General features: G+C 39.6%; 1 protein-coding gene across 1 annotated transcript; it reads right to left on the bottom strand.

The window, feature by feature from the left end:
- Positions 1–239: 239 nt before the first annotated feature.
- LOC128491382 (uncharacterized) lies at positions 240–5358 on the bottom strand. The gene has a single exon (XM_053463706.1). The coding sequence runs from the start codon at positions 5356–5358 to the stop codon at positions 322–324; it is 5037 nt and encodes a 1678-aa protein (XP_053319681.1). The 3' UTR covers positions 240–321.
- Between the last annotated feature and the right edge of the window lie 13408 nt (positions 5359–18766).

Here is an 18766-nt window from a genome sequence, read left to right on the forward strand (position 1 = left end):
CTTGTACTTGCAGTGCATTAGACCTCCCTTGCTTTTCTTTCAATGTCCCAGCAGAAGTGGATAATCAGGGGAAAAAAAAACAGTAGGAATACACTTTCTTTCTGCAGAGCCAGAGAACATGGCTTCACCCCTGTCCTCTTCTTCTTGCCACTCTCGCCCCTCCTCCTTACATGACATGTTAAAAGGGCAAAGTTCAAAATCACCAACTTAAAGCAAACAGCAAAATATAGCAGTCTGTTACATCCTCCCCTCTGTAAAATTCTTGCCTTCCACTGGCAAGAGCAATCTATCATACGGTTTTACAAGATGGTACAACAAAATCTAATACAAGGAAGTTCTATCATTCAATATTTCAGTCAAAACATGCAATACATTGATTAATTTAGTGCAAGTGTGGGGGTCCTGAGAATAGGTGGGTTGCCCAATGGTATCATAGGTCAAGAATCTTGGGGGTCTCCTATTTCTTCTGCATCTCCCCAGGTTGCTCTGTGGTTGCCCAGATCCTTCCATAGAGTTAGAGTCCCTGACTGGTGGATGGGGAACAAAGCTGGGACTCTCAGCATTCAATCCGGATGAGGAGGAAGAAGGAGAGGGAGTAGAGGTAGGAGGCACCGACTGTGTTTCTGGCACTGTCCACCAATCTCTTTCAGGGCTGGAAGCAGTAGCTTCTTTTTTATCAGTAGTTTGCGATGTCCCACTGGGACCTTCTCCAGGGTTGTCTGAGTCAGTTTCTGAAAGAGGCTGTATGCTAGAATTTGTATTGGCTTCACCAGTGTCTTCCTCAGAACTAGAATTTTCATCAGAGAAGGCAATAGGTAATAGGTGATTTCTATGCCAAGCTTTGATCCTACCCTCAGGCCCTTTGATTCGATACACAGGAATTCCGGGAACTTTGGAAATAACCTCAAAGAGAGTATCTCTCCAGCGATCTGCTAATTTATGTTTCCCTGGAACTCCCAGGTTTCTCAAGAGTACTTTATCTCCAGGTTGGATGTCTTTGTAACGTACTTTGAAGTCATATCTCCGCTTGTTATTTTCATTAATCTTGTCGGTAGCTCGCTCAGCCAACTCATAGGCCCTCTGTAAACTCTCTTTCAGATTCCTAACATATTGATTATGAGAAGTATGGCTCATACCATCAGAAGACACTCCTAAACGGATATCAATGGGCAACCTTGCCTCCCGGCCAAACATCAGAAAGTAAGGAGAAAACCCAGTGGATTCATGTCTGGTACAATTATAAGCGTGGACGAGAGTTTCTACATGTTGACTCCAATTCCTCTTCTCCACATCCTTGAGAGTGCCCAGCATGTCCAATAGAGTTCGATTGAATCTCTCTGGAAGAGCATCTCCTTCAGGGTGATATGGAGTCGTTCTACTTTTCTCAATCTGTAACAATCTCAGCGTTTCTTTAATTATTCGGCTTTCAAAATCTCGACCTTGGTCTGAATGCAATCGTTTAGGAAAACCATAATGGGTAAAGAATTTCTGCCATAACACTTTAGCGACGGTGGCTGCCTTCTGATCCTTGGTGGGGTAAGCTTGAGCATATCGAGTAAAATGATCTGTAATCACTAACACGTTGCTCTTACCAGTAGAGTCAGGTTCGATGCATAGGAAGTCCATACATACTAAGTCCATAGGGCCAGAACTTGTTAGGTGACCCATGGGGGCAGCACGAGTAGGCAAAGTCTTCCGCTGGATGCATCTTCTACACCTTCGGCAATACATCTCCACAGACTCTCTCATGTAAGGCCAGTAGAATCGATCCTGGATTATGCCGAAAGTCTTATCAATTCCTAAATGGCCATGGAGGTCATGTAGGGATCTGAGCACCATTCCTCTGAACTTTTGGGGAAGAACCAACTGTTTTCGACCAGGGTGATCATGGTATTGTATGACTCTGAATAGGATTCCATTCTCAATACAGAATCGACTCCACTCCCTTTTAAAATGGGTTTGTAGTTCGACAGGCAATTTCTTTACATACTTGAAATCCTGCTTTTCCACAGCTTTTATGAGATGGCCGATTACTGGGTCTTGAGCTTGAGCTTGTTTTTTCTCATCTAAGCTGATAACAGACCATTCAGGGATAGTAATTGGAAGGCACATGGCTTCAGGAATTGCCTTGGGTGTGTAACTAAGAGAATCAATACATCTTAACTCAGAAAAATTGACCCATCCATCTTCCACAATAGAGGTCTGACATAGGGCTCTGACTCCTGGGCCTGGAATCTCAACCCACTCCTCATCTTCTTTGGTAACAGGTAATCCAGGCCTCCTAGATAGAGCATCTGCTCCCACATTTTTAGGACCTGGCTTGTATTTTAAAGAGAAATCATAGTTAGATAGGGCTGCTAGCCACCGGTGTCCTGTGGCATCCAACTTAGCTGTGGTTAAGATGTAGGTGAGAGGGTTATTGTCTGTCCTCACTTCAAACTGGGCACCATACAAATAGTCATGCAATTTGTCCACAATAGCCCATTTCAGAGCAAGAAACTCCAACTTGTGTACTGGGTAGTTCTTTTCACTTCCAGTAAGACTCCGACTAATATATGCTACTGGCCTTAGGCCTTCAGGGTACGCCTGATGGAGAACCCCTCCTAGTCCTTCAAAACTTGCATCTACATGGAGAATATATGACATATTGGGATCAGCATAAGCTAATACAGGTGCTTCAGTCATCTTTCTCTTGAGCAGTTGGAAAGCCTCTTCACAATCCGGAGTCCATTTCACTCCGATAGGTTCCTTGGAGTGAGCAGTCCTTTGCGCTCCCTTCCTAGAGTCCCCTTTCAGGAGGTCATGGAGGCTTCGGGCTATCTTTGAATAGCCTTCTACAAAACGGCGGTAGTAGCCACAAAATCCCAAAAAGGAACGCAATTCTTCAATGTTGTTGGGCCTAGGCCAGTTGACAACAGCTTCTACTTTGGCTGGGTCTGTGGCAACACCATCTGCTGATACAATGTGCCCAACATATGTCACAGAAGTCTGGGCAAATTTACACTTATCAAGAGACAACTTCAGGCCTTCTCTTTGTAGACGATCCAATACTTTTAATAGTCGTTTCTCATGCTCTTCAGGGGTTCTTCCAAACACAATTATATCGTCCAGATAAACTAGACATTCCCTAGGGCTCATATCTCCTAGAGTTCTCTCCATCAATCGCTGAAAAGTTGCAGGCGCTCCGGTAACGCCTTGAGGCATGCGAGTAAATTGGAAGAATCCTAAAGGGCAAATAAAAGCTGTTTTTTCTTGATCCTCCACCTTCATAGGAACCTGATAGTATCCAGAGCGTAGGTCTAAGACACTGAACCACCGGCTGCCATTCAAGGCATTCAAAAGATCTTCTATTCTTGGCAAGGTATATTGATCAGGAATAGTTCTCTTGTTCAGTGTACGGTAATCAATACAAAGACGTACTGACCCATTTTTCTTTCTGACCACTACTATAGGTGATGCATATGGGCTTCTTGATTCTTGGATGATTCCTGCTTCCTCCATCTCATGAATGATATCTCTTACATCCTCAATGTCTCGAGGAGCTATCCTTCGAGATCTCTCTCTAAATGGGGTAGAATCATTTAGCCGAATGGCGTGCTGGGCACTCATGGCACATCCTACATCCATATCCCCTTTAGAGAAAACTTCTTCCCTAGCCTGAAGGGCCCTTTGTAGTCTATCTTTCCATTCTGCAGGTAGACTGGTACCTTCTAAATCAAATTTCAACTCTGGAAGAGAATCTTGGCTCAATCCAACTGTCAGAGATGAAATGGGCCTTACTTCTTCCAAAAGATGGATAACTCCCAGCTTCTGGCAATGTTCTATGCGTACACCAGTTGGTGACCGATTGTGAATGGTTACTGCAAACACATCAATTTTTTTTCTTCTCCAGTCTTTTACCTCGGGCATGATAGTCCAGCCTTTAGTTGAATCCTCTTCAGGAAGAGACTCTAGACAAAACTGACACTCCCCAGATAGCATTCCTTCCCGTAAAACTGCAACAGCAGTAATGGATTTCATTTCCCCTGGTTGAAGGTCAACAGACGTTGGTCCCCAATAATGGAACTGACCTGTTCCGGCTTCAAGGGCTAGTCGGTGACACTCTTGCCTCAGAGCTGGTTCTAGTTCATTCAATTTGTTTAAGCAGGAATTTCCCATTTCCTTCAAGTAAACTCGAAACACATCTCTCACCATCTGAGTATTAGTCCCCAATATGATGGGAACCCCAGGACGACTTCGATTTGGGCACACCAAAGCCTCCACTAGCATAGGGCATTCTTTCCCAGTGTCCAATTGAGGGATCACAATCTGTACTTTAATTACGCCCTCGACGGGGTAAGCTTGAGAACCCAGCCCCCACAATTTCACATCATTAGCTGGTGATATTGGTAAATGGCTTAGATGCTCCTCATAAAAGGACCGGAAGACTATTGTTACTTGAGATCCAGTGTCGAGGAGGGCAAAAGAAGGGATGCCTTCAATCACAAGAGATACAAGGGATTTTGGCCCTACTCTAGGATTCTCAACCAAGTGGTTACCAGAGAACTTCTTCCTTCCAAACCATCTATTCTTCAAGCGTCTGCCACATGCCGGGCCTGGGTCAACAACTAGGCCCTCAGCAAAAAGAGAATCCTTCAAGGGACATTTGGTAGAGATATGTCCCACTTGCCCACAGCTAAAACATTTAAATTCTCCTTTCTTCCCTGGCTGAGGAGAGATTTGAGAACTCTTTTTAGAGCGTTGAACTATGGTTTCTTCCTTGTTTAATACACCTGTTGGTAATTTTGTCTTAGGTGTTTTCTGGGTTTCATGTGATGATGATTTCGCTATGCCTTCCTGATGTTTTAGGATATGGTCAAATTGTTTATGTATTATTTTGGCTTCTTTCATTGTTTCAGCATAATCCAACAATCCCTTAGCGCGTAGAAGGCTGACCAAAGCTGTAGCTATAGGATCATTTGGTAAAGTCCCTCTTAGGATTTGCCTCCTCCTGTATTCATCAAACTGATCTGATGTGATAACAGCCTTCTCAAACAACTTCCCTAGCATTAATTCTAATCGTATGAGATAGGAAGTGAGGGTTTCCTTCTCCTGTTGAACTGTGGCAGCATATTGTAAACGGAGCTCCTCCTCTTCACTCTCCTCACCATAAGTATGGTCTAACACCTTTAAAAGATCATCAGCAGGAGAATTTGGGAAGCGTAGTAGGTGATACTTTATTAATTCTAATGCAGAAGATCTCAGGCCTTCGATCAACCTCAGTCGTTTGGACTCTTCAGTACAAGTCCACTCCTTTAGTGCTTGGGTTACATTACTCTTCCACAGGACAAATCCTTCTTCCCCAGCTGGCACCGGCATAATTCCAGAGAAAGTTTTAAGTCTTTTGTAGTTATGCTCATTAGATGCTTGGACCACACTTTTAGATAACTGGGTTAAGACTTCAGTTAGGGAGAGGCTCTCTGTCTTCTGACTTGTGGGAACCTATGGGTCCTGCTCCTTCTGGGCAGTTCCAAACACTGTTGTGCATGTTCATCACTGTCTTCTGTTTCAGTGTCAGTCATAATTACTCTCCTAGGTGGAATACAAAATATGTGATCACTGTCCCCATCATTGGGGTCACTTTCATCTTCTGACTCATCTTGAGCAAAAATCAAAGGACTTCCGGGGAGCTGAGTCTTTGGCAACTGTAAATACTTAGGACAATCTTCTTTATTTAGTGGCCTATGACCCTTTACTAGAGCAACAGCAAGTCCCGACTTCTCATCCTTCTGTGTCTGTATAAGACGGAATTTCTCCAACCCTTGTATCTGTCGAATGGCATCATCAAAACATTTTCTCTCCAGATTGAGAGGCATGTTACACACAGCTACAACTTGGTTAGGGGGAATTGATTTCTTCCTGGCCCAGTCCCTGACTTCTTTGGGGCTGAGACATTGGATTTTTTTTTTAACAATTTTGCAGTCCCGACTCATCTCAGCAGTGCCTCCATCTGTAACCCCTTTCTGCCCTACTCCTGGCGACAAACGGTAGTTGGCAGAAGTTACATCTTCTTCTGACGCTGACAGGGATCCTGAGCCTCCGCCATAGTTGGGAGAACGGGACATCTTCTTCTAACACAGTGCCTCCACTCAGTGCAACTTCTATTTATAGGAAACCCACCCCACTGAGTAGATGAGTACCCTCCACTTAATAAAACCTCAAAGACATGAAATAAGTACAGACATGGAAATACAGGCTGTATTGTGGTTAAAGAGATACACATATAACAGCAGAAATAAACATGCAGTTCCTGGCTAATGTGCAATGATAATAAGTCCCTGGTATAGGAATAATACAGTCACAAGAGTCTTTAGCAGCAGGAATGCAGCCAATAAACTTCCCTTAATAACATGGAAAAAAACTATGTTTAAACAGTTATAAACTCATGGGTACCTGCAGGTAATTTATGTGCACAACGTTGGGGCCCTTAGATGTTGGTAGCGCTACCCAGATACAATGAGGAAAAAGTCTGAAGTAATCTCTGAAGATAGTACCTTTAAATGACACCTGTAACTGTAGATATCTCCAGTTCTAACAAACAAGGAAAACTGGCTAGGTGCAGATTCCCCTGGTCCTTGACAAGGCTGTGAGTGCACCTTACCAGAAATATCCAGAAGTCCAGCAAAATGGAGGGCAGGAGCAGGATAGCAATCCTTTCTCTTCCTTTTGCTGACAGACTGTGAAAACTGCAGAAAGTTCCAGATGTCTGCAGGGAGCTGAACATAAAATGACAGTCTTCTAACTCTTGTACTTGCAGTGCATTAGACCTCCCTTGCTTTTCTTTCAATGTCCCAGCAGAAGTGGATAATCAGGGGAAAAAAAAACAGTAGGAATACACTTTCTTTCTGCAGAGCCAGAGAACATGGCTTCACCCCTGTCCTCTTCTTCTTGCCACTCTCGCCCCTCCTCCTTACATGACATGTTAAAAGGGCAAAGTTCAAAATCACCAACTTAAAGCAAACAGCAAAATATAGCAGTCTGTTACATATATATATATATATATATATATATATATATATATATATATATATATATATATGTATTCATCTGCCTGTCTCAGGATAGCAGTATTATTTTAATTGTCAAATTAATCCAGGGATATATTTCTGATATGTCTGCAGAGAATTACAAAGGCACACTCAAAGCGAGATTTATCGGTGGGTCCCTTGCCTCTACTGTGATTAAATAATAATAATAATTGGGGTGTACATGTCTTGCCCGTTCTTCTCAAAGTGGTCAGCATGGACGTTGCCTCTGATGGAGGACTTCTGAATGGTGCCTCTGATGGAGGGCTTCATTCCTTCCTGTTAGGTATGAGGCACAGCCAGTGTCAGAGGCACCAGTGATCTTTCTTCACCACTTCCGCCTCTGGGCTGAACCTCTCCACGCATTACGGGGACAACCTGCAATCGGAGGAGAGGTTGTCTCTATGTTGCTTGCCGAGGTTCCCTCCTGAAGCAGAAGTGCTCCAGCAGGCAAGAGTAACGCAGCAGATCATGGGAGAAACAGATCAGCAGAAAAGAAAAGAAGCTGACATCTGCATTACCCCCACCTCAAATATTTACTGGCACCATGCTTTTGTTGTGAACATACACGTTCTTTTTTATCCATGTATCTAAGGGCCAGAATTTCATCTGGGGTAACCTAATTTTTTTGGGGGAAATCTTTACATGTTTTCCTTTTACTTTGCCATGGGCTGGGATGTCAAATAGACATAAAAACCGATATAACTCTGGGCTGGTATAGTAGTCATCTACCCAGAGGTAGTAGCCTTTATTGGAGGCCCCACACCATCTTGACACTTTTTCCAATTGTGTCTGGACAGCCAGGGAGATTTAGATGTCTTTTCCCTCATCGATCCTAAAGGACACAGTATATCCTATGATTCTTTCACAATGTTTATAGAACTTTACCCCATTCCTAGAGCGCTTAATTGGGAAATATTGCCTGAAATTAAATCTCCCCTTGAATAGAAGAAAGAAACCCCTTTGATGCAGAAATTCTGCTCAGGGATCTAAAATTGAGAAAATGTATTAAAAAAGAAAATCAGTAAAGGGTCTTAATTTATATAATTGGTCAAAATTTGGATTACCTCTAGGGGTTGAAAGTTTAAAAAAAAAACAATTGTGAAAAAAGATGAAAATAAATTAACTGCCATGTGATCCCAGGAGACACAGTAAATGGAGATATTTCAGGGGGCATCTTAGGAGGTACCCAACAATGACTAATTGAAGTGTATAATAGAAGTGACTTGTGCCACACCAATAATTAAAGCAAATGAATAAACAAGCTACTTAAAAAACCCTCATACTCAGAGGTGTACAAATATATATATTTTTTAAATTATATATATTTATTACGAAAAAATACGCTTACTCAGATTTATCTTAAACAAAGCATAAAATCAAAATCACAAAGTCATGTGTTGCAGTAAGACGGAGTTTCTTCATAATGGGCAACAACATTCTAGCTCCTCCTCAGCGTTCACTGTCAAATGTACATTTGTATATATGTTCTCAGATTTTGTTCTGTTTATTTTTATTTGAACCTCTCCTCCTAATCACTGAGTGAAAGGCATCCTATTAACCCTTGCACCACCAATTGAGAATTCCTATATGATATGTGCACTACATTGTGTAATGTTGATTGCTCTATCAAATGTAAGTATTAACTTGTTTTTATTTGAAGAATTCACAGAGAAAGAGCTATTGTTTTTTGGGGATATTTTCCTCACATGATCTTTGTTGAGAAATTTCATGAGCTGAATATACAACACCGGAGATATTTGATGTGTGTGGGCTTACCAAGTTTTTGTTTTATGGTACCTAGCAATGGTCAGGCACTAATGCTGGTTCCATACGCCTCATATGGTATGAAACGTGATATGTCAGGTATTGGTTCAAGTGTCAGTCAGGACACTTTGTCAGAATATCAAACGCCTCTTGAGCACTGTAGAAACGAGCAATTTTACATATATATTTAGAAGACTTTAATTTTAAGAAAAAAATCCCAAATTTCATTGATTCGTATGAACCTTTGAAAATGAAAAGGTACCCTCAACAACAAAAAAAAAGTGTAGCAAAGATCTCTGAATTTTGATTGAATTTGTTTTTTTCACACATCCTCATTTACTCTTTTCATGGTCTCTCTAAATTTCTCCCAACCTTCTCAGCTGACCGCTTTCGTGTCCCTTTCCCCTCGGTGCACAGCTCCCCTACTTCTCTTGTATCTTCTTGTTCCTCTGTCTTGAGCTGATGCTCCAAAAAGTCTTCTCTCTTCATCCTCTCCTCTGTTGGCAACTGTACATGGACTCCTAGTGAACTTCAGAGCCTCAGGGCTGTCCCCATTCTTCCAATCAGAGGGTGTGCCCGGAACTTTCACCATTTTTCTGAAGTTCACCAGGAGACCATGATAACGAAGACAGGTTCACTGAGAAAAATAATCCTTTCTATACCACTCTTCCCCCGCAAATCTATGTGTATTATTCTGGCCTTCTTGTGGACTTCTGGCAATCAAGGGGAAGGCTGTCCCATTGTTGGAGGGGAAGTGGGGGAGCCAAAATGTATTGATCTGTTTTTCCAGACCGTGACCGTTAATGGTGCTAAAGTTGTCAGTAACACTAAGCTCATCCATGATGCTGCAATGTACAGATATAATCTGCATTTAGAGTAGACTGTCTTTATTTTTAGTCATATTTTTTTTTGTGACAATATGCACTAAATGGGCCTATCATAAATTTACTTTTGTCTTCAACCTTTCCTTTAATTCTCATGTCTATGTTAATGTGATATACTGATTCTTACTGAAATTTGCATTTTCTGAACAGTATGTGATGCATCATATCGTTACAATTGGAAAATTGATGTCAGTCCATGCATAAACGACATGTACTTTGTACAATGAATTGTATTAATAGCAATACTAAAGCATGCATGTTAATTTTCAACATCATTACCTTTGTGGGTTCCTATTAACTTCCTGTTTTTAACTGTATCTTTCTATTCTTATCACATCTGTCAGGAATCCATGTTCTTAAATCAATAACTTGGAGCATTTCTGTTTCAGCATGACAAATGTTATTTTTATAGATGTGTTATACCGTAGCATGTTTGACCTGCAAATCTTCTAGTCATATCTGTTTCTTCACATGTACTCCATGTCTAGATAACACTGCCGACCTGAGTTTAAGGTAACAGGCTTTCCAGACAGCTGCCTGTTGTACCTGAATCAGGGGGATTTTAAATTAAAGTGTGAAACAGGCACACTTGAAACAGCTTGCTGAACAATGTTGTGCTCCTGCCACATACCTCCTTTCCAGGGGTGAACTGACCAATGGGAAACAATTGATTGGAAGCCAAATACTCAGCAAGGTCACGTAACACAAACTTGTGGGATTCCACACAATTAGTGTGGCAGGCAACCAATTGCATGCAAAGGAGAGGAGACCCTGAAGTCCTTTTGCTTGCAGGAAACAGTAAACTAGCTGCCTAGTGTCTGCAATGGTGAATGAGTCCAATGTGATGCTATGAGGGGCAGTTAGGGACATTTTTTTTAGTATATCATATAGTGAAATATATATATATAGCATATACTGAAATGTATATATAATATCCTGAAACGCATATAACACATACTGAAATTTTGCATATGTCTATACTGAATATAGCACATAGTCAAATGTATACGTCCCCTAATGAAATGAATATATCATATAGTGAAACATGTATATATCATATAGTAGGTAGATGTTTTGTTCAGGTTTTATGGACAATTATGTTTACATGCATATATTTATGGATTTTCAAAGTCCAGGAAGCCTGCATCATGTGCACGGACTGGGCATTTAAACTCTCTGAAGGCTCACAAAGAGAGGCCCCTAGGCCTGACTTAGTTGGGTCTGGAGGTGAAGTGAAGTGAGTATTTGAGCTGGGCCAGGTAAATCTAAGCCAGGCAAGGCTCATTGAGAGCAAATAGTATATATATATATATATATATATATATATATATATATATATATATATATATATATATACTAAAAAAGCAAATATCACATAATTTTCATATGTGGCTCCTTTTTATGGAAAAATCTGATAAACCTCATATATGTAGTTCAAGGGAATTTATATATAAAAGGGAGGCTTTAGTCTAGTTTGGTTACGAGTAGTAATGGCTAATTAACAATCCTGACGAAGACAAGGAGGAGGCTGTACCATCTACTACATTTGCTTCATTTGAACTCAGGAAGAATTACCCACTGATTTTAGCAAGTAATTATGAACTGTTCATAGAATATCCAATTAGCTCTACATACTTTTTTGCATTTGTATTAAGTTTGCTCCTACAATGCTCTCCTGATCTCATCTCTCTTGGTATTGAATTCTACTCTTTCATCCCTGTGACTTACTTATCAGACAGACCTTGAAGCATAGCTTGCCTTTAGGGGAAGCTTGAAGCGAGTAAATGGGAAATAATCAAGTCACTGGTGTATGTCAATTATAGTTAGTTAATTAATTAGAGTAAAATGCACCACAGAATTGCAGATCACGGGTTCTCATTAAAACCAATAAATCAAGATATATTTAAGTTTAAACAGCAAATTGGTATTATGTTTAATGTCATTGTAGAAATGATTTTATGAATTGACAAACAGACACTAACAATGTATAGAACTTGCTTCATTTAAAAATATTTGAGTATATTAATTTCTAGGGTGGAATCTAAAACTAACACAACATGTCAATGTCATCTTGCAGTAATCTTGCTTACTATGACTACTTGTGCCCAAGTACAAGCATGTGCCCATAATGATGTATGTGATAATATCATCTGAAAATTACTTGCTTCTGAATGATCCCAGACGAACCAGCGGGAAAAGTGCTTAATAGTGTAGTATGACTCCTCCTGCTTTTTTTTTTTTTTTATATAGTAATCATCCACCTGATGCATTTAATATGCATTGCATGCTAATAAGATATGTACCTCAAAGCAACACATGCACACAGTGAACATTCCAAAAACTAGCACACAATTACACCAGGAATAAAAGGCATAAGGCCTTTCAATACGGCAAAATGTGATGCCACCTGACTGAGCAAAGAAAGCGATCGTTGATCATTTACGAAGCTCATTTCACATTCTGTTAATGACAATTTATGTGCCTGTCATGAGGTGAAATTAGCTTAGAAAGTGATATTGATATTGAGGCATTAAGGAAAACCAAAAAAAATATGCAGTGGTGCCGTGTGATTGCTGTCCAGAGCTATTACATTCGCCATATTGAAAGGCAGCATGCCTTTCAAATATGGTGGTGTCCTGCTGCTGTAAAAACCTTAGGAAGCGATCTACAATCAGTTCCATTGCTCAGGGTGTCTTGCTGGATGTCAGCAACAGTCAATGATATTCATTGGCAAGAAAAGGGTTTGTGTATTTTTGTACTGTAGCTTATGTTTAATTAATTACAAATATTAAATTATATTTTTTTAATTAAATAATTAGATTGTAGTTATTCAACTGTAAGCTCACAAGAGCAGGGCCCTCTTTTTTGTACCAGTTTGTTACTGTGTGTGATTTTAAAATGTTCTACTAAAACTCTGGAAGTATGAAATGTGCTGGCGCGATATAAAGAACTATAATGTAATGTAATGTAGTTATTTATGTTATTATTTATATTCTAACGGCTTCCACTCTTCTGGGAAGGCTTTCCACAAGATATTGGAGTGTTTTGTGGGAATTTTGCCCATTCATCCAGTAGAACATTTGTGAGCTCAGGCATTGGTGTTTGACGAGAAGGCCTGGCTCGCAATCTCCATTTCAGTTTATCCCAATGGTGTTAAAGGAGGTTAAGGGACTTGTGACAAACCCTGTAGCATGAGGGCCATAAATGTCATATTTAGGGGTCCTAAGCACAGTCCTCTAGGGCAATCAGAGTCAGGAACACGAGCTTGTAGCAAAACAGCGCTTTATTTTAACTGTTTAAATGCAACACCCCAAAACAAAATCATAAAAAGAAACACCTAGCTTCCAATTGGGGCCCTCTCTAACTGTACGAAGCTGGCCCAGACTGACCAGCCTAATCAGCCACCAACTTGACCTCCCAGCCAGACCCAGCTACGCCAGGCTCTGGAAAACCTCCCCAGACAGCACACACAGGTGATGCCTCACTTGGCTCAGGGATGGTCTTCTTTAGGGCTTCTCCTTGCCCTGGGAGCACAGGGAAACTTTCTCTCCCCCCAACAGTGTCTCTGATTATCAAGCTCCAGGGGTTTTTAATGCCCAACATCTGTGCCTGATGCCGGCCCCATAGGAATCCCGGACCGGATCCTGCAGACTTCTAGCCTCCTGGAAAAGCCGGCATGGATTTTCCACAGAATGGGGACCCCAGGGACCCATATTTACAATCTGGATAGCACCTGTACCCAAATGCCAAACTAAGCATCTCCCTTGGGTTAACACTGTCACAGACTCTTAACTTAATTATTCCACACAAAACTCATCCAACCATGGCTTTATGAATCTTGCTTTGTGCACCACTATATGGACAAAAGTAGTGGGACACACCATTTAATTATTGAAATCAATGTTTGGGCAAGGCTCCTTACTCCCAGTGAAGGATAATCTTAATACTTCAGCACATCAAGACATCTTGGACAATGCTATGATCCAACTTAGTAGGGACAGTTTGGGGAGGTGATTTTCTATTCTAGCATGACTGTGCCCACATAACAGAAATAATAACAACTCTTCAAGAATGTCAACACAGTTTTCTCTGCATTAAATCAACAGAAAACAAAGCATTTTACACCACTATCCCCTGTGACCTCCCTGTATATTACCTCTGTGTCGAGAGGTTATGCAGCAGCCTTCGACAGGTCGAGGGAATAAATAGAGAACTACTACTGGAAAATAAAAAAAGGGAGACGAAGGGACAGGGTGAAAAGGATTTCAGTTTTTCCCTTTTCACCAAATATAATACACAAGCCCACAATATTAAACATATCCTAGAGAAACATTGGCACATCCTTAAAAACGATGAAATCCTAGGTACTATACTCCCTGGTAAACCCCAAATCATCTTTAAGAAGGCCAAATCATTGAAACAAATTCTTGCACCCAGTGTGCTACCAAGAAAAGGGCCCACACAACCCACACAAAAACTCCTTGGTAATAAACCAGTAGGTTTCTTCACATGTGGACGTTGCAAAATGTGTACCCATCTCCCCAAATAAACGGACAAATTCTTAGGCACGAAAACAGGTCACACATACAACATTAAACATTTTATCAACTGCACATCTAAAAATGGCCTACAATATATAGGGAGAACAATTAGACCCATGAAGGAGAGAATATTAGAACAACTAGGGAACATAAGAAACAAAAGTATGAAACATAGTGTCCCTAGACACTGTAACTCCTGCCCCCTGTTTACATTTGATACCCTCAAAATATTAGGTATTGATTGGGTCCTCCCCAATTGGAGAGGGGGGAACACTGTTGAAAATCTTTCGAAACATGAAACAGAATGGATATTTAAACTAAAAACTTTTAAAAAAGGTGGTTTAAACATGGAACTTGACATACTGGCATTTATTTAATGGGGACATTTGCAAACGCAAGGGGAATATAAACCTGATTTCACAACCTCTATTTATTCTCTGGTTTTATAACCTCCTAGTCTCAGAAAGTCTCAAAAAATCCCATCATTTCTCTAGCCCCTATACATTCAATTTGATTAGTAATACTAGGAGACCAAACATAACAGTAGGATGTTGCTTCTCCCTATACTTACCTTTTTACCCTTCCTATCGTACCTTTGTATGGAACACCTCTATACTGACCATCATTGCAATATAACTCGTTCCACATTGTATCTTACCTTTGATCCGTTCCACATCTTTCCTGTTCTTGATATAATATCTACATGTATCTACACCTCTATACTGACCATCATTGCAATATGACTCGTTCCACATTGTATCTGACCTTGTTTTCCATACGAAATCACACACGGAGTCCGATATTTTCCTTAATATGTTTTTATTAACAATATTTTTCTCCCCTATGAACGGTAACGATGCACCAACATGACACCGGAACGTCTGCATGATCAAGAAACAGCCCCGTACCTGAACGATGCCTCCACCACGTAACAAGAGACCCGCATCTCAGTAACAGACCACACGATGACAGATACGGAGGAGATAACCTTGACGTCATGACGCACAGAGGAGGGACGGACGCCGGAGGGGGAAGGAACTGAAGATGGTGCCAACCATGAATAAAAGACCAACGGAGGAAAGAAAAACTTCCTGAGGAAGCCTAGTAGGCGAAACGCGTAGAGAGAGAGGACTTTTTTTCCAGTATCTTTTGGTTTTTAAATAAGGCTGGTTTTTATTAATTTCTATTTATATATATATTTTTAAGGAATTTGGACTATACAGACGGATTTTAAGTATTTATTTATTTATTGGTGCAATATCTATCTATTTATTTGGAATCATGTACTTGTAGTTCACCTGGAATATATATAGGACTTTGTCCCAAAATAAATTTTCTATTCTATTGGACACTAAATCATAGTGGTATTTAACCAAATGCTGAAAGCAATTGGGGAATACCCCCTAAGACCACCACGGAACTGTGGACATACATGAGAGAGGAGCCGGCCTGGAGACACTTCGGAATTGTATACACGCTGAATATATTCTGCTAAAGAGTAAGTGCATCCATCACCTCATTATCGGTTGACACGAGCGCACCTGGTTGGATTGTGTTTTGTGAAGTTTCAACACCTGGAGAGTGTGTTACAGGGTTGCAGCTGTGTAGTCGGTTCAAGAAGGGTAGTATCCCCCCTTTTTTATTTATTCATTCACTTTACATACGGTCTGAGACTGGTTTTCACATCCTTTCACTCTATTACCTCTGTGTGACAGGGCCAGGCTAGCTGGCTCATATGTTCGTGTGAAGTTTAGCCGGGTAATGGAGAGCTTTTGTGTCCAGTTTGTGATACCGTGACCCGGTAATATTTTATAAAGTGTATTATTGTATAACCGGCCCAGACACTGAATGTGGCTGCAGCTCCAGCTCCAGCCTTCAAAGGACCAATCAGCTAGCCTGGCCCTGTCACAGACGTATGAGGGACTGACTGGTGATTCCTCAGCCCTGAAACAGGGTTACCCAGCCTTGGGTATGGTGACCCTGTAACACTCTCACATCAGAATGAACAGGCTTAGGTTGGCTAAATGCTATTGTTACCTTTGTCCCCTTCCATTGCAGTAAAATGGTGTGATTACTCAGCTTGGGACGAAGGAAGAGTTCCTCTAAAACGTATCTTGGGCAGAATCAGCATGTATTTCTAATAAGTTATTACTTTTTAATTAAATATATTTATGTTAATATACACAATGTGAATAATTATTATGTATACACACATATATATATATATATATATATATATATATATATATATATATATATATATAATAAAACTAAAAATAATTACATCTAATTAATTGTTGCCAAAAATATATTGGGGTGTTGTTTCTTAATTCTCAGTAAATTTATACCTGAATTGCAATGTGTGTATGTGAAAAATCACCGAATTTCCTCTGCAAAGATTGATAGTAAAATGGCTGCATGAAAAGTGTCAAAAGGACCCGGGTCTATTTTTGAAAAATATGTACATGGAGGGAGGGATTCTGGGATTCATGACAAAAAAATCCATAAATAATTGATATTTCAAATATATAATTTGACAAATATTACAATCTGTTAACCAGTTTTTTCATTCAAATGTTTTTTTTTTTCATTTTCACTATTTAAAAAAAAAATGTTTTAATACAGTATATGATATGTTCAAAATAATGATAAAGAATTCCCTCCTTGTCATGAAAAAAACAATATATAATTTGTGTTGGTACAATAAACGAGAAAAAAATTTAATTACTGGTAACACAAAACGCAGAAATGTTAAAACCATTGACAGAATACACAATTTCAGCCCTATCATGACGGTGTTAAACATACAAAAATTAAAACAAGAACATGCCTGTGTATTTTACACGTTGACTACTTCTTCACGTATTGTTTTAAAGGCTTTACCATAGATTAAGTAAATTATTTTTTAAACTTGTGATGCATCATTATATATAATGTGTACAGATACACAAAATGTTATGTTACCTAGCACCTAAATTTAATATGATTTTATAGGACGAGTTTAATCTTTGTCCCATGTGTATTCAGCACCTCTGCTATTGCAGCCTTAAATTGCCTCAGATGCAAATCAATTATTTGAAAGTTCACGTAATTAGTGAATTGGTTTAAGCCTGTTTATAATCAAATTTAAGTTGCAGATAATTTCCCTGAGGCACATGAAGACTTTCAGACTGACTAACAAATAGTGATCAAAGAAAATAATCATGAAGAACCATGGGGTTTTCAAAGGTAGTAGAGGTTGGAGAGGAAAGCTAAGAGAAATATAATGGTCCAAATACAATTTAAAGTTACTAATGCTGCTCAGCTCACTGCAGTTCATTACAGTGAAAAAAAGTCCTTTAGGATTAAATGAATATACATATAGTTTTAGAAGAGTTATGCCAGGTAGATAACCGGGTTCCTTTTAGGGACATCCAGCTAAAGGGCATCTCTAGTTTTCCTTTGTCTGAGACAAAGTTCATATGTGCTCTTCAGATTGCACCAGACTTTAGTGCTCATGGGACATCTATGAGAAAGCCACAACTAAGTATATGCAACAGTGAGTGACTGGTGTGAGCTGACACCTTTTTCTTTAGAACGGCTGTGCTTGTGTCATCTATTTAAGGCTGTCTTTCATCACTTCACGTCTGAACACCTCTTAAAAAGTAAAAGAAGATGTATCTGCCTCATGCAAGACAGGAATGTTCTTTCTCTCGTGGCAAAAATTGGCCACAAGAGGCTATTACTCCAGCTTGCAAGTTTTTTGTTTCAGAGTTCACATGCTTAACCACCACATCTGTACACTAAACAAAATAAATATGAATTGCTAAGAAAACATGCTAATCAGAAAACCAAGTATAATCTTTGAAGAATCCTGGAGAAAATAGGTTTGTGGATTGACAAGATTTCTTAATTTCTGTTAAGTCTGGTGTTATCATATGCACAAAAGGGTACAAAAAGATTCTAGTAGCGCAGAACAGAAACAAGGTTTTAATCAGACAGCAAAAAGATGTTAAGCAATGATTACTGTACTACAGATGGTTAAAATAGAATATGTGAAAAAGGAGCCAATGTACATTATATAATTGGAGAATTTACAGATTGAGAACGCAGAGGCCATATCTTACAGAGAAGAATCTGCAGTTATTAGAGCACCCTACCCTTAACCCAATGATGCAACCCTGCAATATGTCATTGTCTCAAATTAATACAAAATGCTATATATGCAGCATATTTCTTTTTTCAAAATATTGTATTTTTAGAGTGAAAATCTTTAAGGCGTATCTTTGCAACCTAAGTAATATATACTTATTTTTTAAATCAATTTTACTATACCGATGCAAATAGTTATCTATCTGTATCACAAGTTCAAAGTTACACTGTATAGTATTTACTAGTAATGTAAAATAATGTTATCTACTTTGAATTTTCCGCCTGGAACAAGAATGAATAATATAAAAATATCTAACTCTATTAGGCGTACCTTGTAATCAGTGATCAACACAATATTCAAGTAAAAATGTAATAATGC

Source organism: Spea bombifrons, chromosome 4, assembly GCF_027358695.1.
Source record: "Spea bombifrons isolate aSpeBom1 chromosome 4, aSpeBom1.2.pri, whole genome shotgun sequence".
Classification (NCBI taxonomy): domain Eukaryota; kingdom Metazoa; phylum Chordata; class Amphibia; order Anura; family Pelobatidae; genus Spea; species Spea bombifrons.